The 26574-nt window shown below is 37.4% G+C and overlaps 1 protein-coding gene across 1 annotated transcript; it reads right to left on the bottom strand.

The window, feature by feature from the left end:
* Positions 1-5584: 5584 nt before the first annotated feature.
* LOC308688683 (polymeric immunoglobulin receptor-like) lies at positions 5585-24748 on the bottom strand. The gene is made up of 9 exons (XM_081361920.1): positions 24622-24748; positions 24157-24474; positions 11890-12204; positions 11467-11793; positions 6979-7083; positions 6776-6819; positions 6551-6637; positions 6328-6391; positions 5585-6206 (listed from the first exon to the last, which is right to left on the bottom strand). The coding sequence occupies exons 1-9, from the start codon at positions 24659-24661 to the stop codon at positions 6202-6204; spliced, it is 1305 nt and encodes a 434-aa protein (XP_081218046.1). The 5' UTR covers positions 24662-24748; the 3' UTR covers positions 5585-6201.
* Positions 24749-26574: the final 1826 nt, after the last annotated feature.

Below are 26574 nucleotides of genomic sequence, written 5' to 3'. Positions count from 1 at the left end.
CATGTAACAGAATAAACCAATGATGACTTGAGGTCAACATATTCATATGATGGTCTGAGGACGACATCATGTAACAGAATAAACCAGTGATGACTTGAGGTCAACATATTCATATGATGGTCAGAGGACGACATCATGTAACAGAATAAACCAGTGATGAATTGAGGTCAACATATTCATATGATGGTCTGAGGACGACATCATGTAACAGAATAAACCAGTGATGACTTGAGGTCAACATATTCATATGATGGTCAGAGGACGACATCATGTAACAGAATACACCAGTGATGACTTGAGGTCAACATATTCATATGATGGTCAGAGGACGACATCATGTAACAGAATAAACCAGTGATGAATTGAGGTCAACATATTCATATGATGGTCAGAGGACGACATCATGTAACAGAATACACCAGTGATGACTTGAGGTCAACATATTCATATGATGGTCAGAGGACGACATCATGTAACAGAATAAACCAATGATGACTTGAGGTCAACATATTCATATGATGGTCTGAGGACGACATCATGTAACAGAATAAACCAGTGATGAATTGAGGTCAACATATTCATATGATGGTCAGAGGACGACATCATGTAACAGAATAAACCAGGGATGACTTGAGGTCAACATATTCATATGATGGTCTGAGGACGACATCATGTAACAGAATAAACCAGTGATGACTTGAGGTCAACATATTCATATGATGGTCAGAGGACGACATCATGTAACAGAATAAACCAGTGATGACTTGAGGTCAACATATTCATATGATGGTCTGAGGACGACATCATGTAACAGAATAAACCAGTGATGACTTGAGGTCAACATATTTATATGATGGTCAGAGGACGACATCATGTAACAGAATACACCAGTGATGACTTGAGGTCAACATATTCATATGATGGTCTGAGGACGACATCATGTAACAGAATAAACCAGTGATGACTTGAGGTCAACATATTCATATGATGGTCAGAGGACGACATCATGTAACAGAATAAACCAGTGATGACTTGAGGTCAACATATTCATATGATGGTCAGAGGACGACATCATGTAACAGAATAAACCAGTGATGACTTGAGGTCAACATATTCATATGATGGTCAGAGGACGACATCATGTAACAGAATAAACCAGTGATGACTTGAGGTCAACATATTCATATGATGGTCTGAGGACGACATCATGTAACAGAATAAACCAGTGATGACTTGAGGTCAACATATTCATATGATGGTCAGAGGACGACATCATGTAACAGAATAAACCAGTGATGACTTGAGGTCAACATATTCATATGATGGTCTGAGGACGACATCATGTAACAGAATAAACCAGTGATGACTTGAGGTCAACATATTCATATGATGGTCAGAGGACAACATCATGTAACAGAATAAACCAGTGATGACTTGAGGTCAACATATTCATATGATGGTCAGAGGACGACATCATGTAACAGAATAAACCAGTGATGACTTGAGGTCAACATATTCATATGATGGTCAGAGGACGACATCATGTAACAGAATAAACCAGTGATGACTTGAGGTCAACATATTCATATGATGGTCTGAGGACGACATCATGTAACAGAATAAACCAGTGATGACTTGAGGTCAACATATTCATATGATGGTCTGAGGACGACATCATGTAACAGAATAAACCAGTGATGACTTGAGGTCAACATATTCATATGATGGTCAGAGGACAACATCATGTAACAGAATAAACCAGTGATGACTTGAGGTCAACATATTCATATGATGGTCTGAGGACAACATCATGTAACAGAATAAACCAGTGATGACTTGAGGTCAACATATTCATATGATGGTCAGAGGACAACATCATGTAACAGAATAAACCAGTGATGACTTGAGGTCAACATATTCATATGATGGTCTGAGGACGACATCATGTAACAGAATAAACCAGTGATGACTTGAGGTCAACATATTCATATGATGGTCAGAGGACGACATCATGTAACAGAATAAACCAGTGATGACTTGAGGTCAACATATTCATATGATGGTCAGAGGACGACATCATGTAACAGAATAAACCAGTGATGACTTGAGGTCAACATATTCATATGATGGTCAGAGGACGACATCATGTAACAGAATAAACCAGTGATGACTTGAGGTCAACATATTCATATGATGGTCAGAGGACGACATCATGTAACAGAATAAACCAGTGATGACTTGAGGTCAACATATTCATATGATGGTCAGAGGACGACATCATGTAACAGAATAAACCAGGGATGACTTGAGGTCAACATATTCATATGATGGTCAGAGGACGACATCATGTAACAGAATAAACCAGTGATGACTTGAGGTCAACATATTCATATGATGGTCAGAGGACGACATCATGTAACAGAATAAACCAGTGATGACTTGAGGTCAACATATTCATATGATGGTCAGAGGACGACATCATGTAACAGAATAAACCAGGGATGACTTGAGGTCAACATATTCATATGATGGTCAGAGGACGACATCATGTAACAGAATAAACCAGGGATGACTTGAGGTCAACATATTCATATGATGGTCAGAGGACGACATCATGTAACAGAATAAACCAGTGATGACTTGAGGTCAACATATTCATATGATGGTCTGAGGACAACATCATGTAACAGAATAAACCAGTGATGACTTGAGGTCAACATATTCATATGATGGTTTGAGGACGACATCATGTCAGAATAAACCAGGGATGACTTGAGGTCAACATATTCATATGATGGTCAGAGGACAACATCATGTAACAGAATAAACCAGTGATGACTTGAGGTCAACATATTCATATGATGGTCTGAGGACGACATCATGTAACAGAATAAACCAGTGATGACTTGAGGTCAACATATTCATATGATGGTTTGAGGACAACATCATGTAACAGAATAAACCAGTGATGACTTGAGGTCAACATATTCATATGATGGTCTGAGGACGACATCATGTAACAGAATAAACCAGTGATGACTTGAGGTCAACATATTCATATGATGGTCTGAGGACGACATCATGTAACAGAATAAACCAGTGATGACTTGAGGTCAACATATTCATATGATGGTCTGAGGACGACATCATGTAACAGAATAAACCAATGATGAATTGAGGTCAATATTCATATGATGGTTTGAGTACAACATCAGAATAAATAAGCTAATTCAAACGTTTCTCCCTGTATCTCGCAGCGAATCACACTGTACTGTCTGACCATGCTGAATGGTCAGTGTGACGCAACATACAGAAATTTTAGGAAACTTTTCTGTGGCACCAGTGCGAGGCGAGTGCTAACAAATTGTCGCACCGGCAGAAAATGAGCTCAGTGTGTGTTTTTTTTTTTTTTTTAGCTAGACACACTATAAAAAATATAAACATCTAAACAGTATTTTCATCTTTTATTGTTTTAATTTTTTTTGAGCCAGAACGTCAGCAATGCTGATTAATTTTGGCTGGCAATTTTACTATTAAGGTTAAATTGAAGTTATTAGCATTACTTCATGGGTGGAAAAATGCTGTTCTAAAAACACATAGCCTATGTTTATCCGTAGTAGAAGACTGATGTTAATTATTAGGAGAATATAAAAAGCCTTTGATCTTACCTTGTAACTTGTGCGCTTGTTGGCAGCTGGTGTTTTTTTTTTTTTTTTTTTTAATTTGGCTCGACGGGGGGCACACGGTGATGACATCATAAACGTTGATTGGCTGAGGCAGTTGTTGTCCCAGGGTCATCACAAAGATATTGGTCTCAGGACAGCTCCCACTTGGCAAAATCAGGACGTGCTGGGACGTAACATGTTCATATTCTAGTCTCGTGCTTTCCTGTATCATCAACAAGTACAGTATTTACTGAATTTGTTTTCTTAACGGTCTTGATAGCCACGTTAACCCTTACGGAAATTAACTAGCCTATGGTTTAACCCCCCCAAAAAACCTTAAAAAGGTAACTTAGGCCTATTTGTAGTATAACTTTGGTTATTAAAAATGGTAATAAAAATCCGCCAAAAACGTGGTTACTATTTTAAAGAAAAGAGTTTTCAGCTTCCAGAGAGTGTTTCAAAATGTTCCGCCATTTAAGAGATTGATTTACTGACAGATAGGCTACTATCACGTATTATATACACAATTAAACGGACTTTGATATGTATAACAAGTCTACGAAAGCTTGTTTTAGGTCTTTTGAGGTGTGGTTCAACTGATCTTTCTTAAAATAGATGGAAAATGTAAAGACGCACGCTACATTTTCAGTGTTTTGCCCTCCAGCTCTCGCCAGTTAAGTTAACTGAACATCATTTAAAATGCTAATGTTAGCTTGAAAACTGTAACGTAAACTTAACACAAATGTAATATAAAATATCGTTCACATGTAGACTCTTACCTCAGCCGGTGATCGGTTGGCATGATGTCCGCTGTGACAAACCAGGCTTACTGAAAAGGGTATAATTTCCAAAGAATCCAAACCACTGATCTATATGACATATAGATCCAAACGGACTGACTGACAAACAGGGCTGCTGCTCTCGACGAATACGATTGCTTTGAACTACTGTTAATCTCACAATCCACTTCACGAGAGTAGGCTGAATTCAAATCTCCCGCTTGCCCTTGATACAGATCCAAAGTCGACTGATCAGCTAACTGTTGTGGGCATGACTAAACAGCGGAAACGTAATGGCGGCGAATTTGAATCTGCAGCCGTTTCTCAATACCAAGTACTGAAAAAGTTTCAGTGGGACCACTGTTCAGCTCTTGACAGTATTTGAGCAGTTCAGCACTGACCAGACACGTTCCTCTGTGAGGCGTGCCGTCTGGTGGACCGAGTCCAGCTCCATACTGAGAAAAGAGATCCTCTGTACGGGGGCGAGTTTGCACTTTTCCCAGTTGACCCGAAGACCCAACTGGCTGAGATGCCGGAGCACCCTTTGCTCGCACATGGGAATGGGAAATGGGGACTCCACCTTCATGGATGAAGGCAAGTCTCGATCTCAGCGCTGAGATAGTCATGTTCCAGCAGTTGGAAAATTAACTATCCACAAAAGCTGCTTCAGTGTTCTGAATGCCCAAACACGTGATGCCATGATTGTAACCGTCAGCTGGGGACAGGGAACTGAAAGGGGTTCTAGGGTTACAGTCGTAACCTGAGATGTTTTCATCTTCGTAGAAGGAATACGAACTAACTTCAAGTTGAAACGTAAGTTGCTATATATTAAAGATTTTTTTTTTTGCTGTTCCAAACAACAGCAAGATTACGAGTGTAATTTTCTGCAGTAATCCTTAAATTAATAATCTTATCTAGTTTGATCTATTTTTTTCCTCTAGCAATCTCTAAGTGCAATGGTCTTTAATATCTGTTATGCTGTTATTCTGATTTATTGAATGTCAGAAAAGTGTGGAAGTTTACAACTAGAGACTTATTTTTTGCTGCCTATTATTGGAAACATGAACAATATGGATTATCATGGTTAAAAACAATAATCTAAATGAAATAAGATTCATACATGATAAAAAAGCATAAAGTAAAATCACTTTATTTATATATATATAAAAAAAATACACACTTTTACATAAATTTATTAAAGGAGAACTCCGGTCAATTTTAACATTGAGCTCATTTTTTTGTACATTTGGAGTGCTGTCAATACAGAGAACAACAACAAAAATCGGTGTTGCCTACACCATGTTATCCTCTTTTTAAAATTTGCACCCTGTTGACTTCAATGTGGCAAGTATTAAACCTGCGTTTAGCCTCTTAACATCCTTGATGTGTCGTTACAAGTGCACAGAAAATGTGAGTGATTCCTTCAGAGTGATCACGGGTGAATCTGACTGCAGTAGATGTGAAAGATATGAATAAAAATGATGTTATTTAAGCCAGCGCAAATACCTGTATTTACATCCTGTTTTCGGTTGAAGCCCAAAGTAGTCGATTGCCGAGTTCACGCGTGTGATCATAGGTAACTAAACCTATGCGTGTTAACTCGGCAGGCATCCATCTATAAAATTATCCTTAAAATACTAAAGTTATATGTCATGACACTTCTGTCAATCATTCACTGCTCGACCCACAAATTTATGCATAAAGGATGTAATATTGTCCAAAATGCCCAATGTCCAAAACACTACAGCCTCTTCTTGTTAGTCTGAATAAGAAAGAAAGTGAAACCATTAATAATGAAATATTTAAATAAAAGCATCAACAACATGTGTCAAGAGGAAAGGCTAGTAGATTGGGTTTTGTCTCTATCTAGTGGGTATTCTTACTTGCTGGAAGATTTTCATACAGAGACGAGTCCAGTTCGGGTTTACAATCATCAAGTTGAGCAGCCTTTATGAATGAAGATAAAGTAAAAACAGGAGTGTGTTATTTAAATTTCCATATTCTTTGTCAATATAGATATGGTCACACTGACATTGAGCGATTAATTCCTTTTGGCTAAAGGTGAAGAGAGTTTAGTCTTCTGTAGGAAACACTTACAACACTTACCGTTACATTCTCATTCTCAGCATCACTCGATTCAATATAATAATAGTTGTGTTTGTCATGATCAGGTCTGGAATGATTCAACTTTGCCTTTAAAAAAAATCAGAATAGAGAGAAAATAAATAATGTCATTATTATTTACAGATAAATTATTTACAGCTCTGAAGATTGTATAGATGGAAGGCATTAGACGTTTAGTTAAACATTTTACACAGTAACTGGACTCACAACTTCATGTTTCCCTGGTCCAGTCTGGGACGACGAATCACCACCTGCCAAAAACAAGCGTCCTTTAATTAATAACATTATTCACATTTCAACAATTATGTGTTTAGTAAATGACATATTCAAATTAGAAAAACAAATCTTTGTTTTAATCTCAGTATAAATGGAGAGTTTCTATATCTAAAGTAGTTAGGAAGGAGTTTTACCTTGAGACTGATACTTCTTACAGAGAAACAGTAATAAGAGTCCAGCGATGATCAGAACCAGAAGAACCAGAACCAGAGGAACGATCAGAGAAGAGCCTGAAAAAACTAGAGATAATAATAAGAGAATCGGATCACTTTGAGCTAAATATCAGATTGTATGTTTATATTTCAGCACAAGGGCAACTGTTGACATGTTAGGCGACACTGATGTGAAGTTAGATGTGGAAGTTTTGAAAACAGAAGCCGATGATGATGATGATGGTGATGATGTCGTTTTTAGAACATCTGTATCCAAAACAATAGGAAAATGGAGAGATATTTTTTTTTCCGAAAGATTTTAATTTTTTCAAAACAATTTTGCACAAGACACAGATCTTGACATCATGTCTTTTAATGGTTACTGATGTCATTTCTCTACCCATAATTCATGTTTTCTGATGCACAGACACCCAGAAAACAAAACCACAAGCTGTTCATTTAAGTTTGAGGAACTTATTAATAAGCACGTTTTCTCACTGTGAATAAAACAAAACAGCACAAATGAAGGACAAAAAAACAAACCATTAATAATAATAATAATAATAATAATAATAATAATCTTTTAATCTGTAAGCACCCTTAACTTCAGTTTTAACTGTAGTGCAAGTGTGGTAAAGTGGACTAACAGAAATACTGAAATCTGCACTTGTAATGTGTAACACAAAGCAGATGGTCAGTCCTGAATTTGATTAAATTACTGGATTCTAATCTACAAACACAACTTTGTTCTTCCTGGATTGTGACACAAAGCAAATGGTGTCTGCCACTTGATTAGCTTACTGGATTCTGATTCGCGAACACAGCTCTGTTTCTTCCTGAGTAAACAAAGAGCATCCTGTTTTACCCTTCGACTGGGACATGCAAAGGCGCCACTCTGGCTGAGATCCCGCTGGGGTCTCCCGGGGATTCCCCCATGATGCAGACATTTCTTGTTGTGTTTCACGATATTGTTATAACTATAAGCTTTATGGTATAAAATCAAACGTGAAATGCTTTCAATTATGAAGAATCATGTATCTTCTTGTTATGAGCTCACAGAATTACCGTTCGTGGTATGGTTTTGATCAGAAAGATCCGACGATGTTGAATCCTTAACACAGTGTACAAAATGATGCATTCTTTCATTAATACCAGTTTATAAGTGCATTATGACCAAGTTCTGTCTACTCTGCACATCGTCCCAGAGGGCATGTACTTCGTGAACAAAAGAAATTTTACCGCCACACATCCTCCCAAACGATTGGTTTAGGCACGTGAGAAAGGCGTGGCTTAGCTCCTTCAAAACACGGAACCACACTCTGTTTGGCGCAGTCTTCCACCAGAGAGAGGTCCACTTCTTCACTACAAGCTCCAACCGGAGCTCTTCGTTTGTTTTCTAATTTCATTTTATTCTAAGTCTTTTTCTTTTTATCTACCTCAGTTTGATGTTTTTTGTAGCTCCCTCTAGTAGTCAACACGAAGCACGAGGTCTTGTTTAAAAAACGGGGTTTTATTTCTACAGCATATCATGTCCACCCGTGAGAACTGGGTGAAAAAGAGCAAAAATAAAAGGATACTATAAATAAAATGCATGTATGTCTTGAATTCAGATTATGCCACTATAGTTACACACTTAGTTAACACAAGCTATGCACATGAAATATATCACAGAAACCGGATACAAAAGAAACATACCTCGTAGGCTGCTTTCTACTTAAGAGGGGCTAAACTTAAAGTCTTCTTCCTTGTCTTCTTTCTTCTTAGATAATACATCCAGATATGTTTATATTCTTAATATTTACTTAACTTGGAGAGCTCTTGTCATGCTATGTTTTTAGCGCTTCACTTCAGGGATTGTGTTCCTTTTAATTACGTGCGGAAAACAAGATCGGCGCTAATTAGTTCCGCCTATACAATCCCCTATTATTCTCAGGTAGGAATCAAAAAACAGTAACAAACTTAACTAAAAAATGTGAGGCAGTAACATTTTTACTTCGTTCAGTGTATTCACGAACGAAACGAATTTAAGACTAATCATCTTTTGGCAAAGTTTACGTCGGGGTGCAGCTGAGTTATCGCATCATCCAACTCCGGCCGGACGAAACTTCGGACATGCGGCTCCACGCATCCTTTCAAACCAGCTGCACAAAAGGGGCCATATCAAAGCAAGTACAGTCTCAATAACGCAATCTGAAAAGAAAATGCTGTTTTAAGGTTGTCTAGAACTTCCTAAAAGCCTTTGGGTATCATTTGAAGTAACTGTTTGAAGTGTTTTGCCCTGAGAAGATTTCTCTCTCTCTCTCTCTCTCTCTCTCTCACTCTCACTCTCACTCTCACTCTCTCTCTCTCTCTCTCTCCAATATTTTGTATTTCAATCATTTTGTATTGTTTGTTTTGCTATGCATAGTTACTCCTGCGTGATTTAAGTAGTATGTAATCCTTAGTTTGTTTTATTAAATTCCATAATCCTTTGAGTTGATTCTGTCTCATTGTTCCATAACTTGAAGTCCCTGAAAATTGATTTAAGCTACAAAGCTCTACTTGGTTTTACTCTTGAGATATCTAAAGTGCCTAAACACGAAAATATCATTCCTTGTGGCCAGAGGAAGGTTATTGTCGTTGTTTACAGGCCGGTAAGTTTTGATAAGGAAATCTTGCATACAGTTCGCTGGACGGACAGTTTGCGTGATAACTGAATTTGAATTACAATTAAAATTTACCCTGATAATTGATATGATTTTACCGACCTGTATGAATGGTTACTACAAGCAATCGTGTTAATTATTCATATACGGTGAGGTTTAGCCTATTCCCTATTTAGGATAATTTAATTTGTGTATGCGATATATATATATTCATCATCTTATGAATATTACCCCTAATTTGAGTTAGTAATTCCCTAAAACAAGTCATTGTCGCTACAAATGTATCCAAATTACAACACTAAAGTGAAAAAGACTGTGGTAATACTGTCCAAATCGCCACACTAATGATGCAACACCAAATGACCACAAACTTTCACACTTTGTTCAGATGCCCAGTTCCTGAGTTCACACACTGCTGTAGCTCTTCAAGAATATGACATGTAGATACTTCAGTATCTTCATCAATGGTTGATCTACTACAGGAGTCTTCAATTCTTTTCCCAGAGATCTGTCTTCCTGCAAAGTTCAGCTTCATCCCTGATCAAACCCAGCTGAACCAGCTAATGAAGATCTTCAGGAGCCCTTGATCATTACAGACACGTGTGTTTGATCAGGGTTGGATCTGAACTCTGCAGATCTCCAGGAACAGGATTGAGCACCCCTGATCTACATCTACAACACAATCTATAACAGAGTTTCCCCAAACGGTAAGAAATGAGAATATGAATGTACCAGAACAGGACAAAAACCATTAGCCTGACTTCGTCATACTCATATTCTAGGCAGAATGTGAGTCTGATATTGCTCCATAGGGCTTTCATTATGAGGCGTGTCTTAACCGAGCCAGGAAAAAAAAAAACTCTGCACTCAAGCGGATAGACCTACAACCAATCAGAGCAACGCAGTGAGCGACGCATAGTTGTCAACAGAGCTCACCTGCACACACGCAGGAAGAAGTAGTAAAGTAATGAGGAAAGTAATAATAAAGCACTCCATGAGTGTGACCAAAGGAGAAACCACAATGACCACAGCGTTTTCATTGCGTCCCATCTTCTTAGCGACCATCGGAGTCAGCTGATAAATTAAACTTTTGCCGAATCCCGTAGGAAGGACATCTTTCCCATCGACAAATGCCTTGATTGCAGGTCTCTGTTCGTCTTTATAAAATGAATGCGCTGTCGATTTCTTTTATAACAGACGTGATAGCGGAATCTAAACATCTCAATTCTCCAGCTGCAGTCGTCTTTGTTGAAAACCAGTTCAACCCAAGCGCTCTTTGGTGACGTGGGTGATTACGTAACCGCAGATCATCTGTCCATCATCGATTAAAGCCCGCCTTGGCAATTTGATTGGCTTGGCCTTCTGGGAGCTGAGCATAATTACTCCTCAACGGATCGAGTCCAGACCGAACTTCCCGACCAAACAATGTTGTGGGCGGGGTTCGGGCTGGCACCCAGGCTACAAAAACATCTGAACATCAACTGATGTTTCAAATGAACCGATTACATTATACATATAAAGAGTGACATGACGAATAAAACTATCACAAACACGTGACCAGTGAATTTGCAGAACAGCACCATAGATCTAAACACTTTTAACTGCAGAGACTGAAGTAATACTGACTGCAGCTCAGATTAGTGAGGACACTTCCTCTTTTGTAACTGTGGTTTGTGAATTCGTTCTATTAGACATCATGTTACTTCTACATTAAAATACTCCTGTGTGCAAATCTACAAGAACAGAATAAACCTGGTTCTTCATTCTGTTTCCACATTCAAGCAACATGATGCAAGACACACATCACTGAGAAAATCATCCGTACCTGTAATGCTGATCAGGACTCGTGTGATGAAGATCTTGTGTCCTTGATCAGACTGAACTCCACACCAGTATTCTGAATCTTCTTCAGTCACATGACTGATGCTTCCCGTCAGGAGCTGCTGTTCTCTGTCATCATACAGCCGGATCTTTCCCTCATCCCTCCATCTTCTGCTCTCCTTCACAGACGTCTCATTAGCACAGAGATCAGCTCTAGATCTCCAGCACAGAAACTTCACATCACGAATGTGGGATTGTGGGTATTTGCAGCTGATGTTCACAGATCCTCCTGCAGAAGCTGATAGACTGATGCTCTTCACACAACAATCCTCTGTTTAAGATCCAGATAAAGTGCAGCAATGTTACAATCACCAGATATATTCATGGATTCTGTCAAATAATGCATAAATGACTGAAAGCAGCTCACCCTTCTTAATGTCCAGATTAAACTCAGAGAAGAAACTGTAATCTTCAGAAACTTTGACTATAATCTTATATTCTCCAGAGTCGTTCTCATTCAGATCTCTGATAAACAGAAGTAAGAGTCCTGCAGATCCGTCATCATAAATGGAGAATCGTCTGTCATGTTTCCATTCTGCTGTTCTGTTAGTGTTTATTACAGTAAAACACTGATCTGCAGTTTTACAGACGTCTATCACAGGATTCTCTTCTTGAATCTCATATTTGAAGTTTATAATGACGTTTCCTCCTGAATATCCACTTACAGTCATGTTTTGTTGACCTGTTAAACACAAACCCAGTATTATTGTTTAAAAAATCAAGTCAGTAATGATATTTCATCTTAATTTAATGACAAACACATCTGTTATGTGTTTCACATGTGAACGTCAGTAATTAACACAAACCCAGATTATGTGTCGTTTGTTCTATAAAAACATATCTGCTCACTTTGCTGCAGCATTTTATTAATGCAAGTCATGATTGTGAGTGTAAATCTTACATCAAGAGACAAAAAGGTTGTTGATGGCGCCTGTAATGAGTTACACATGTGAACGTCTGTTATTACAGTCAGTGTTGAGTATTGTGATGTTGTGGAGATCATCATGAGTTTGAGGGTCTCAGTTACTTGTAACACCCGCGTTGATTGACAGGCACTGATAATATACTAATATTTATCTTGTTTTATGGTGTGTCCTTTAATCTTTACACCTTCTACCTATTTATTTATTATTCTCAGGTAGGTAAGGAAAGTCGAACCTGGACAATGCTATAAGCATTCAAAAGATACTTACAAACTGTTCAGTAGACTTCCCTGTGGTCAGTTCCTGCTTAAGGCATTTCAATTACCACTCTGGTAGACAATGTCTTGCCAATAATATAATATAAGTTTTATTAAAGTTAACAAAAGTTATATAAAAGTACAATAGTAAAGTTACAATAATAAGTTTCAATTAAGGTACAATCAGCTGGTATCAGGCGTCGAGGGACACTGCGCTATTCAGTCTCCACCAATTCAGTCTCTCTCTCAGTCTTTTATACGCAGGCTTCCCAGTGCAGGTTCCAGACTCTCTTCTGACATCATCAAATGGAGTTCTGCCAACTCCTTCACCACAGCCCTCAGTTGCTTACGCCGTAACCTTTGACAGTGCCTTCGTCTTCTCTTTCTCTTCTTTCTCCTCTTAATCGTCTGTAACATATACACTCACCTAAAGTATAATTAGGAACACCATACTAATACTGTGTTTGACCCCCCTTTCGCCTTCAGAACTGCCTTAATTCTACGTGGCATTGATTCAACAAGGTGCTGAAAGCATTCTTTAGAAATGTTGGCCCATATTGATAGGATAGCATCTTGTAGTTGATGGAGATTTGTGGGATGCACATCCAGGGCACGAAGCTCCCGTTCCACCACATCCCAAAGATGCTCTATTGGGTTGAGATCTGGTGACTGTGGGGGCCATTTTAGTACAGTGAACTCATTGTCATGTTCAAGAAACCAATTTGAAATGATTCGAGCTTTGTGACATGGTGCATTATCCTGCTGGAAGTAGCCATCAGAGGATGGGTACATGGTGGTCATAAAGGGATGGACATGGTCAGAAACAATGCTCAGGTAGGCCGTGGCATTTAAACGATGCCCAATTGGCACTAAGGGGCCTAAAGTGTGCCAAGAAAACATCCCCCACACCATTACACCACCACCACCAGCCTGCACAGTGGTAACAAGGCATGATGGATCCATGTTCTCATTCTGTTTACGCCAAATTCTGACTCTACCATCTGAATGTCTCAACAGAAATCGAGACTCATCAGACCAGGCAACATTTTTCCAGTCTTCAACTGTCCAATTTTGGTGAGCTCTTGCAAATTGTAGCCTCTTTTTCCTATTTTTAGTGGAGATGAGTGGTACCCGGTGGGGTCTTCTGCTGTTGTAGCCCATCCGCCTCAAGGTTGTGCGTGTTGTGGCTTCACAAATGCTTTGCTGCATACCTCGGTTGTAACGAGTGGTTATTTCAGTCAAAGTTGCTCTTCTATCAGCTTGAATCAGTCGGCCCATTCTCCTCTGACCTCTAGCATCACCAAGGCATTTTCGCCCACAGGACTGCCGCATACTGGATGTTTTTCCCTTTTCACACCAGTCTTTGTAAACCCTAGAAATGGTTGTGCGTGAAAATCCCAGTAACTGAGCAGATTGTGAAATACTCAGACCGGCCCGTCTGGCACCAACAACCATGCCACGCTCAAAATTGCTTAAATCACCTTTCTTTCCCATTCTGACATTCAGTTTGGAGTTCAGGAGATTGTCTTGACCAGGACCACACCCCTAAATGCATTGAAGCAACTGCCATGTGATTGGTTGATTAGATAATTGCATTAATGAGAAATTGAACAGGTGTTCCTAATAATCCTTTAGGTGAGTGTACCTTAACTAATACATTTTCCATTTATCATAAAACTATTTCTAATACATAAGTGCTTTCTACTCTAAATAAGTCAATACATACATTTCATGCAAGTAAGTAGTTTTCTTAATAATAGTGAACTCACACAATACATATTCTGTGCAGTATTAGTAATTGGGTTACATACATTTACTTAAGCAAAAGCATTATTACTATTTAGGTTACATCACTTTAAAGCAAATCAAGCATTAATCAAGGCAGTATAATTGCAAAATTGTCATCTCCATTAACAATCTATAGGCCAGTAGGTTCGGCTTGGAAGGCACAAATTAAACAGCCTAAATTTGTGAGTAAATAAATCTGTATTGGAAATAAATTGATTCCTTGTAGAGAATTAAATGAGAATGAAAGTAAAAGAAAGAAATTTAACAATATTCTCAGTGTCAGTTGATTAATAGATTGTAATGACAAAGAAACTCAATCAAAATGCAATACATGAATTATGCATACTAATCTGGGTGCACCCAATAACTATAGAATTCAGTTAGACTGCAATCGTATAACAAGTTCGCAATTTTAACTTTTGACAACCTCAGTTAACTCAACAGGAAAAAAAATATATATATATCTCCTTGAAATTCAAAATGTTACAAGAACAATTCAAGAATTTTTGAGTCAATAGATTCTGTTCAATAACTCTGTTCAGTACATTCAATTTGGTAAATAAAACTCAAAAGGTTTGGTTCAATACATTCAGTCCAAAAGACTTCAGTGCAAAGATTCCATTCAGAAAAATTCAGTTCGATTCAGTAATCTCAGTTTTTTTTTTTTTTTTTTTTTTTCATTACTAGATGAATCAGTGTTTTTTTTTTTTTTTTTTTTTTTTTTTTTTATTAAACATTACACAGCATTAAAGCAATACAGATAAACATGAAAAAAAAAAAGACAAAAAGGATACACAGACACAAATAATTGCCAGGGTAACAAAAAAACAATGCAATGCATTTACCTTAAGAGGACAAAAAGGATGAATATAGAGATACAGTTTTCATTGCTTTGGGATTAACAGAGTTTTGGATAGTTTCCATGTATTTGTCTAGATCATCTTTGAATAGAGAAAAGAGAGGTTTAGAGCCAGTAAATTTTTGCTTATGTATGTGAAATTTAGCTAGTAGGAAGCACAAATTAATTATGTAATATTGTCCTGTTTTCTCTTTTGGGTAGTCAAACAAGCCAAAGAAAACATCTTTAAAACAGAAAGAAAAGTCACTTACAAAATAAGATTGGATAAAAATTAACAAATCTGACCAAAATTTCTCAGTGTGGGTACATTGCCAAAACAAGTGAATGACATCTTCCTCAGGAGAGTGACAAAAACAGCAATTCACTTCAATGTCTGACTTATATTTCTTAAGAAAGGCTTTGGATGGGTAACATTTGTGGATTAATTTAAATGTTATTTCTTTTACTTTATTGGTAAGCAGATACTTATGAGGCAATGACCATACTTTTTCCCACGGTAAATTCTCTACAATATTATTCCAGTATGGTATCACATAAGGAATTGTCATTATTTCTTTCTGGAAGAGAGCTCTAATTTTATAATTTCTTTTTTGTTGCTCTACAGAAAAGCATACATTTCCAATCATTGTGTCAGTTAGGTTCAAAGAGTAAGTACATGGCCATGGGAATGTAGAACCTTGCAACAGAAAAGACACTCCAGAGGGAATTGAATTGAAAACAATAGCATATTCATTAGCAGATATAGGAATTTTATATTTCTGTAAAAAATCTAAATAGGTGTAAAGTCTGCCCTGTGAATTAAAAAGCTGTCCAACTAAAAGAAGGTCGTTTTTGAACCAGTTGTCAAAAAAAAGTGATTTATTCTTGTAGAGAATATCCTTATTGTTCCATAAGTAATATCTGTGTGGGGAAAAGTTGTGTTTGTATATTAGGGACCATGCCAAGAGCATATGCTTATGAAAATTAGAGAGTTTGACAGGGATCTTTGTAACATTATAGTTACAAAGTAAGAGAAAATTCAGGCCACCTACTTTTGAGAAAATATAATTAGGGATGATATTCCAAAGTGAAGAGGGATTATTGAGGGAATTTTTAAGCCAATTAATTTTAAAAGTGTTGTTTAAGGTAGTAAAATCTAAAAAATCAAATCCTCCCTGTTTTATTGAATTCATCAGTACTGATTTTCTAATAAAGTGGGTTTTATTTTTCCAAACAAAATTATTTAACATGCTATCAACCTTTTTTAATGTTCCTTTATCAACCTCCAGGGAGAGAGCTGCATACGTTAGTCTCGACAATCCTTCAGCTTTAGAGAGTAGAATTCTTCCTCGTATCGACAAGTCTCTCTGCAGCCAAGAATTGAGTTTCTTTTGGGTTTTCAATATTAGAGGATCGAAATTTAGTTTACATCTTGTTTTTTGGTCTTTATGAATTACAATTCCTAAGTATGTTACTTGATCTTTAACAGGGATATTGCATATAGAGGGAACATTACAGCTTTTGATTGACATTAACTCACATTTTTTAATATTTAGGTACAGACCCGAAGCTCTGGAAAAGGAATCAATCAATCTTAAAGCTAAAGGGATTTGAGAGGCATCATTCAAAAACAAAGTGGTGTCATCAGCCAGCTGGCTAATAATAATTTGTCTATCGTCAATTGTAATACCTTGTAAATTACTACTGGAAATGTGCAGAGATAAAAATTGCGAGGCAAGCAAGAATAAATATGGAGATATCGGACAGCCTTGTCTTACTCCGCGTGACAGATTGAATCTTGGTGAGGTTCCGAATTTTAATTTAATAACACTATTATTATTTCTATACAATGTCCTGACGGCTCTACAAAACGAATCTCCAAACCCAAATTTGGTAATGGCTTGAAATATGAAATTGTGCTCAAGTGAGTCAAAGGCTTTGTAGAAGTCTAGGAAAAGCAAATAGCTATCATTAGGGATGAGTTCTTCGTAATCTAAAATATCTAGGACTAATCTTACATTATTCGTAATGTGACGTTTTTCCATAAAACCTGATTGTGATTCATCGATAATACAATTAAGGACATTTTTAATTCTTTTTGCTAAAATTAAAGCTATAATTTTATAATCATTATTCAAGAGGGTTATCGGTCTCCAATTTTCTAAACATTCTTTATCTTTATTTGGTTTGGGTATCAAAGTGATGACCCCTTGAGTCATGCTTGGTGGAAGAGTTTCCGATTCCAGACTTTCTTCAAACACCTTTAGTAAGAAAGGGGATAAGCTCTCTGCAAACATCTTATACAACTCTGAGGTTAAACCATCACTGCCGGGACTTTTATTAGTTTTTAAACTCTTAATAGCCTGTAGAATTTCTGATTGGGATATATCATTATCACAAGCTTCTTTATCTTCTAAAGGAATAACTTTATTTTGATTAATAGATTCAAAAAAATATTTGGCTGAACTGTCACAATATTTTGATGTATACAAGTCATTATAGAATTGGGAGCAAAAAGAAGCTATTTCCCTAGGATTCTCCAGAACTCTATCATTTGTACGGAGACGATCAACCGAAACATTCGCAGCATTGGATCTTTCCAACCTAAAAAAGTAGGCTGAATTTTGCTCTCCTTCTTCCAGCCATTTTTTCCTGGATCTAACGTAGGCTCCTTTAGCTTTGGATCTATAGAGGTCATCTAATTTACTTTGAAGTTTGCAATATTCAATGCTTTGAGTATCTTTCAATGGTTCCTTAAATGATATAGCAGATAGTTGTGAAAGAACTTCATCCTCTAATAATCTATTTTGCTTTGCTATATTACTTCCAAATTTTCTCAAAAATTTCCCTAATTCATATTTTAAAAGCTCCCAGTTACGTCCAAAAGCTTTTTGTGATTTAGCCCTTTCCCAGTAAATTTGGATTAATTCAGTAATCTGTTGTTTGGCCCTTTCATATTTAAGGAGGGAGCTATTTAATTTCCAGAGCGACGGTTTGCAGGCATTAATTGCGATATTTTGTGATAAATTAACTAAAATGTAAATGGCTTTATGGTCAGTCAGTGGGCTGTTACTGATATTAATAGAGATATTATTGCAACTCAATGTTTTAGAAATCAACCAATAATCAATTCTTGACTGCCTTGAATGGTCTTTGTTACTCCAGGTGTACTGTATTACGTCCGGATACATTTCTCTCCAGATGTCAACTAGGTCAAATTTATCCATAAATGCTACAAGATTTGAGTTTGGGGAAACTGTTTTTCTTGGAGGGTGCCTATCTAGCATGTTATTCATTGCCATGTTAAAATCACCACCTAAAAGAAGAAAAGCAGAAGGATATTTGCGTAAAGCATATGAAAGTTTTTGATCTAGGGTGTTAAATAAAGCACAGTTTTCTGTAACAGAGTTGTAACCATAGATGTTGACAATAATCAACATAAAATGATTGACAACAACAACCATTAACAAGAAGTGTCCTGAAGGATCAATACTGGTTTCCAAAATGTTACCATTAAAATTATACTTCATAATCCCTACTCCAGCAGAATGTTCTGACCCATGTGACAACCAGATATCATTGCCCCACTGTGACCTCCAAAATTTGACATCTTTAGATGTAGAGTGACTTTCCTGGAAAAAACAGAAATCTACTTTGTGCCTCTTAGAAAACAAAAATAAAGCCTTCCTCTTAATGTTGTTTTTCAAACCCCTGGCATTTAAAGAAAATAAAGACAAAGACATACAAAATTAAACAAGAATTATAATACCTAAAGAACTAGGTATGAAACAGGATATAAATTAGAACATAAGAAACTAGAATAACAAAAAATGCAGTAGTTCGCCTAACTCTGCAACATTATATAGAACCGCTTTTATCAACTCAATATACTTGCAGTATTCTGTGCTCTTTCAGTGCGATGCTGTAAAAGAGGCGCGCGTGTCCGGCTGGTTTGCGTCTGGCTTCATCTTCTGGGTCGTTTTGCAAGACGATGTAAAGGCTTACTTGAATTTAAGTTACCGCGAAAATTAGGTTCGTCTTCCGTGCGGAAGAGGCCAGAAATCTTGGTTTCTAAGGCAGCAGGCTTTTACATGGCGCGGGGTTTGTGTCCCAGAGGCCACGGCGAGGCCTGTTCAGCTGGTTGCCATGGAGCTGCGCTACACGTGGATGAGGTCCGGGATGAGAGCGACCGGAGAAGAGAGGAAGTGGAATCAGCGGGGTCGAAGAAGGAAGAGAAGGAAAAGTGGGGGTCTCTTCCTTTTAACAGACAATTTGTTTACGCCTTGTTTTGTGACATAGCGAATCAAAACTTCCGAGAGGTAGCGGGGAGACGTCTTCTTTGTGTAAAGAGCAACACGCCCCCTTGTGTCATATGTCTTCTGAGCGAAATAATTAATATTTCCTCTTAAGATTATACATACAGAATAATACATCTTACGATAATACTATGTGCGGGACTGGTTGAATTAAAACAGGACGGTCAGACAGATACCAAGAATTACAGGTAGATATTGGACACACATAACATTACGTTCATATGCCTCATTACACACAAATAAAGCTTGATTAAACACACAATAAAATTGTCAGTGTTTCCGTTATGGCAGGTGAAGACACTTGAGAAACATAGGAATACATATCAACATTTAGTGGCTTGTTGAGTGGGGGAATATCTGTTTCAAAGTCCAAAGTGTGTGTTCTGGAATGTCTCGCGAACGTAAAGTTTTATGGTCTGAGGTAGGGTTACCACCAGACACTATTGAGGAACTTCTTTCAGTGGACATTTAGAATTAAAGATTTTACTCTTAGCAACCCACATCTCTATTATAGAGCAAAGCTAATCACACACATACATATCGGAAGGTATACATTCAAGAGCCATATTTTTACATGAAATTGTACTCAAAGGAGGTTTTGTGTGTGTGGGGGTGTGTGTGTGTGTGTGTGTGTCTTCTGGAATGTCCTGAGGCTGTAAAATCACAGTAAGTCAATACTGAACTAGGGGGGTTTTACAAAGGGGGTCTTAAAAACAGGGTCCTCTTTATGGCTCAAATGTCCCTCTGGGGAAATTATTAACCAGACGATGTGTTTTGACGTCACATGATTCCTTAATTTGAAAAGCAGATGCCATTGTTGCTACAATGCAAAGGAACCTCTGAAGCCTGCTCTCTTCCCCTCCTTTCTTGCTCGTTCCACAAGTGGCCAAAGTTTGTTCCTGGCGTCTTTGGTGCTTTGCGTTAAGTCTTAAAAAATTCGGATTTTCCTTTCTTTGAGAATGGTCGCGGTTCTGGCATCCCTCCAGATTTGATCTCGAACGTTGCGTGACAGAAACTGCACGATGATGCGACGGCTTGCGCGAGCTCCCTCAGCGCGCGGGCCCAGTCTGTGGGCGATGTCGAGCGTGTAGACGAGCTGGTCTGCGATCTCTGGAGAAACTTTGCCAAATAAATCGATTAGAATTTTCCGAACATCTTCTCCTCGCTGCTCCTGAATACCGGACACTCGCAGATTCCACCTCCTTTTATAGGCATCCAGTTCCTCGCATTTATCACGTAGCACGCAGTTTTCCTTTTCCAGTGATTCCACCCTGTTCTCCAACGAGCTCACCTTGCCTGATACCTCTTCAATTTGATTGCTCATAAACTCAAGCGCCTCAGTCACACTGTTTAACGAGGCCGTATTGACTTGAACGGTCGTCTCGAGGGATTGCATTCGATTCATAAATTCCAGTTGCATTTTTTCAACTCTCTCCAAAACTTCCATCAGGTTCGAATTAGAGACCATCTGAATATCCGACGCCGCTCTTTCACCCAATTTTGATTTTTTGGCAGGCTGTCGAGGAGTTCCAGGAAGGGGAATTTTACATCCTGATGTATTCTTAGCGTCATTCCCTTTGAACGAGGCATCCAGAGATTTCTTCACATATGAGTGCATGGCACCTCGAGTAGGCTTATCTTCTTCCATCGCGCTCGTTGAAAAGTTAGAAAAACAAAAGAACGAACAAAGACTTTCTCAGATCAGTAAATAAGTTATTACTATGTGCCCTTTTACATATTAAGTCTTTTGTCAACTATATAATGAATGCAGAGCTTCGGCACAGGGATGTTACTCAGTCGCCATCTTGCCCCCCCCCCCCCAATCTTCAGTAATCTCAGTTCAGGAAGATTCATTTCGATTCAGTTCAAGTGATTCGGTTCAAAATAGCTCAGTTCGATAGATTCACCGGGAAAATGATTCGATTCCACAGTTCTGCAAAACTCCGTGTGGTACAAAAAACAATAAGGAAAAACAAGAAAATAGTCCCGTCTCCGCAAAGATATTACTTTGAGCGGTCTCTTGAATTAAAATTAAAGTAAATGTGGCTCCGTTTGCAGGTAATTGGAATTTTCCTACCGGATTCCTGGGTTAGATTCAACTGTTCGTTTCAGTCAGCGTTCGTCTCATGTTGGTTGACACGCCATCTTACATCGTCCTCTGAGTTCCAGCATGGAAAAAAAAACCCTGACCTGTATATATATACATACACAGGCAACATTAAGTTCACAAGCATATCATATCAATTCACTGTTTCTAGTACAACAGTACAGGAAGCATTTGTCGGCCTGCTAAACATTTAACAGTAAATATCATCATCATACAACATGAACACTTGTAACCAGGGCCGGTTCTAGACATTTGGAGGCCCTAGGCAAAATTCATGTTGGAGGCCCCCCACCCCCAATAAAAAACACTTGAAACAAATATGATTCCTAACCTTTTTATTTATACAACATTTAATTTTAAATTTAGTATATTTTTACTTACACAGTACACAAGTTTGGACAAATGACTATTTTTAATGTTTTTGAAAGAAGTCTCTTATGCTCATCAAGCCTGGATTTATTTGATCAAAAATACAGAAAAATAATATAGTGAAATATTATTACAATTTAAAATAATGGTTTTCTATTTTACTTTAAAATATATTTCTGTGATGCAAAGCTGAATTTAGTGTCACATGATCCTTCAGAAAACTTTATAATATTCTGATTTATTATCAAATGTTAGAAATGGTGCTTAATATTTATTTTATAACATGTGATACTTTTTTTCAGGATTTTTTGATTATTAAAAAGTTGTTTTAAAAAAGTCTTCACTATCACTTTTATATATTTAACACATCCTTGCTGAATATTCCTGTTTTTCTGTATTTTTGATCCAATAAATGCAGGCTTGAAGAGCATAATAGGAAACTTCTTTCAGAAACATTAAAAATAGTAATGGGTCCAGACTTTTTACTGGTAGCCTACTACATCAAACTTTATCTAAGGTAATCTCTTTTTTGTTTAATGAAGATGTTATTGTTCTTCTTGTTATTTTGCTGTTTTATTCAGTTTATTCACAGTTCCAGAATAGCACTTCAGTAGATGAACATGAACGTGCTTTTATAAATGTTTTCATAGCTACGTTATGGGCAGGATGTTTCCCTCCCATTTAATCAATATTGACTGCAGATATTGTCATATTATTAATATCAGTAATATGATATTATGTATTGCATTGCTACCTTAAATATGCTATACACAAATCAAGTGGAAGAGAAAGATACGATCGCTACTGAGCAGAAAAAAAATTCTAAACTAATATTCGTATAGGCTAGGATGTCAGGGTATTATCTAATCATCAGCATCAGAATATAGAAGATAGACCCATAGATATGAGATCTTTTATTTGAAACATTTAAAAATGTTGCAGTGTGTTGGTTTTTTAACTTTGAATACAAACGTCTTGTCTTTTACTTTTGTAGCTTTTTTATTAGTCAGCTCCCAACGCGATGTTATTCATTGTACGCGCAAATTCAAAGCGTCGCGTCTGGGCACGTTAATGACGCTCGCGCTCTTTTAAACTCGTAGACTAACAAAGCGATGAATTATTTTTCCAGAAATGACGCTGATCTACAGTAGCCCACAAGTTTATATTTAAAATACATTGCAATCACTCCAAAATCGATGACCTGCATTACGAAATGTGCTTCTTTGCGTGCCTATTTAGGCTTTTGCTTCGCACTCGCAGCACCTGATGGATGCGTTCGTTGACCGCCCCTGACCGCCGCTGACGTCCCCTCGGACTTAACTGGCTGGCGCCTCGCGTTAATGTGATATAATGTAACAGTCTATGGTTTAGATAAACATCGTCACTATTTTTAGTTATTTAATAAATTTTGAAATAAATTGTAGATAGGACATTTGAACATTTATTTATTTTTATTTATTTATTTTTTTTGTCCCTCTGTCTGGGCCCCATCCCGCCAATCGGGCCCTAGGCACGTGCCTAGTTTGCCTTTGCGTTAATCCGGCTCTGCTTGTAACTCATACACATTATTGCTTAGCCAACAAACCTCTTCTAACTTTTAATACACCAGAACTCATCAGTATCACATTATCTCTCACCCAAATACATTGTTGCACATATCTGATTGCATATACGACTGTTTACACACTGCAAAATGTGTACTCACCAAACTTCAAAGAAATAAATACATATATGTATTTTTATCTTCTTTGACTCCTCTTTTCAGCTCGTGCTCAAGTTATGCTGCTGCTTATCTCAGTCTCGTCGAGAGAAAAAAAATGGTTTCCCCGTACAGCAACTAACGTGGTGGGGCGGGACTTCAATCTATACTTAATGTGATTGAATAATTACTGTGATGTCTATCATCACACTAACATACATTTTACTTTGATTTGTCTCTGATGATCAGTCTTATTTCTGGTTAGTTTATTATTTTAACACTCTTTAATTTATTCCTTTTCATAATACATTATAATAATACAGGGTTACATACTCACCTGTTAAAACCTTCAGCTTCACTTCAATGGAGGGATCTTTTCCAACCCTTTCAGTTCCACAATGGTACATGTCAGAATCCAATCTTCCCAGATCTCTGATGGTCACAGTGAAGACTGCTGAACTTGTGTTGTCATACAGAGAGAATCTTCCAGACTGAACCCATTTATCTTTAATATCAGTCTTGATTTGGTCTGTGCACTCTGACCATTCACCTTTACAAAAATACTTTACATTCTCTGTATATCCTTCATCATATCTGCATTTGATCGTGACTCCGCCTCCTGAATATCCTGTCACACTCACGGAGCTCACGACACCTACAACAAACCAGCATTAAAACACTTTAATTTACACAGAAATGAACTTTCTTCAACAGTCAATAGAACAACATGAACTGAAGTTAAAGACTCTCCTCATCAATTCTGTGCTGTTTTTCATGATTTACTCTGAGTTCAGATTCTTACCAGGAATCATCAGCAGAGTGAAAGTCCAGATGATCTTCATTCTTCTCTCTTATTAAATGATCTTCTCTGTTGTTAGTAGATTCAGTTCTTCTGAAGCTCTCGGTGTGTGTTCAGAAGAGTTTTGAGTGTTTCTTTCCTGGTTACATGTTTAATATAAAGAGCTGAACGTGACAGAGACGCCCACTTCCCCTGAGAGAGAGAGAGAGAGAGAGAGAGAGAGAGACAGAGAGAGAGAGAGAGAGAGAGAGAGAGAGAGAGACAGAGAGAGAGAGAGAGAGAGAGAGAGAGAGAGAGAGAGAGAGAGAGAGAGAGAGAGAGAGAGAGAGAGAGAGAGACTTTTAGGTCTTCTTTAATGTTTAAAAATAAACATAATAGACCTATATTTTTTTTAAAGTAAAAACCGTTAAAACATTCATATATTTATATTTTCCATAGAACAGTTAAATAATAATGATAATAATAATAATAATAATAAAAACACTCCTGAACACTCATAAATTAAATACAAAACCTCCCTGAACATCAGCTTCACATATAAAACCATCAACTCCCCACACATCATTAATGAGGTTAAAATGCATGTTATTCCATCGTTAATCTCTTCTTTATAAAACCTCTCATCATCAAAACAGTGTCCACACTTTTCCTCCCTTCTACCTTCTTAAACTCAGCGTGGTTTGATGCATGATTCTCTGGTTTATTAATAAAATGTTTTGCTTCCTTAACTTTATTTAGGTTTCAGTTGTTGTTGTTGTTGTTATTTGTTTTGTTTATTTGGAGACCATTTTGTTAATTTTGTTTCTCGTTATAGGAACCGAGGCTTCAGGGCCTGCCGCTCATAGGCCCTCGTGTGTGGTGGTGGGATTCTGTCACGGAGTGCTGTGTGTTTATGCTTGACCTTATTGATGTATATATATATATATATATATATATATATATCTGGTATAGGAGTCTTGTGCTCATTAAACTAGTTTCCCTGCCATTGGTAAGCCTCGGCCTCCTTTTCATGTTTTTTTATTTTTTTTTTATGTTTGTATGTGTAACCTGCTCCTTCAGTCTTTTAATGTTTTAAGATTAGTGCTTGTTGATTGCAATAAAACTTTTTGTATCTTTTGGTATCCACGTCCCAGGCCCTCCTTTCGATAACCACGTTCCTGTGTGTCCTTTATAGGTGGTTAAATTCATTAATATTTATATTTCCCTGTTTATCAGGGTGGCATAGTCAGCTATATCGTTTGGAGGTTGCTTGCTCTCACCTCAATGCGGCGTCCTGCTACACATGCTTACAGCATCAGTATATAATATTCTTATCCATGATAAAAGACGTTCTCCAAACCCATAACACATAAGAACCTTGAAAAGATAGATATGATCTACACGATCAAAAGCTTTCTCCTGATCCAGAGAAAACAGACCAAAATTAACATTATATATTCCAGCATAATCCATGATATCTCTCATTAAAAACAAATGATCATAAATTGAACTTTTTGGTATACAATATGTCTGTACTAACACATCAAGAACACCTTTAAGTCTGTTTGCCAAACACTTTGATAAGATTTTATAATCAGAACATCAAACAGCTACTGGTTTCCAGTTTTTTAGCGGACAAAGTTCTCCCTTCTTTGGGATCAAAGAGAGCACTGCTCGATGACAGCTTTTTTGGTAGAACCTCAGCTTTATAGCTTTCTTGTAAAACTTTGAAAAAGTCTCTTCAGATTATTCCCCAAAAAGTTTTATCAAATTCTGCTGGTAATCCATTGATTCCTGGTGCACGACCAGATGAAAGTTGATTCACTGCTTTTGTAACTTCTTCAAATGTCAGATCAGAGTCTAAGTCTTTAGTCTAAGCAAGCTGTTAAAAAGGTCATCTGCGACAAAATTTCCTGTGCACTCTTTAGTCAAGTCAAGTCAAGTAAAGTTTATTTAAATAGCGCTTTTCACAACATA

The sequence above is a fragment of the Scardinius erythrophthalmus genome, assembly GCF_964197995.2.
Source record: "Scardinius erythrophthalmus genome assembly, chromosome: 3".
Lineage (NCBI taxonomy): Eukaryota > Metazoa > Chordata > Actinopteri > Cypriniformes > Leuciscidae > Scardinius > Scardinius erythrophthalmus.
The sequence above is the reverse complement of the archived record's forward strand: the minus strand, read 5'-3'. Positions and strand labels throughout refer to the sequence as shown.

Bases quoted from the DNA above. Each gene is read 5' to 3' on its own strand.
- LOC308688683 (XM_081361920.1), bottom strand. From the start codon at position 24,661: ATGAAGATCATCTGGACTTTCACTCTGCTGATGATTCCTG. The intron at 6,820-6,978 runs GTAAAACTCCTT...TGTTTTTGGCAG, and splicing joins TAAGAAGTATCAGTCTCAAG to GTGGTGATTCGTCGTCCCAG. The intron at 6,638-6,775 runs GTGAGTCCAGTT...TTTTTTTTAAAG, and splicing joins GACCAGGGAAACATGAAGTT to GCAAAGTTGAATCATTCCAG.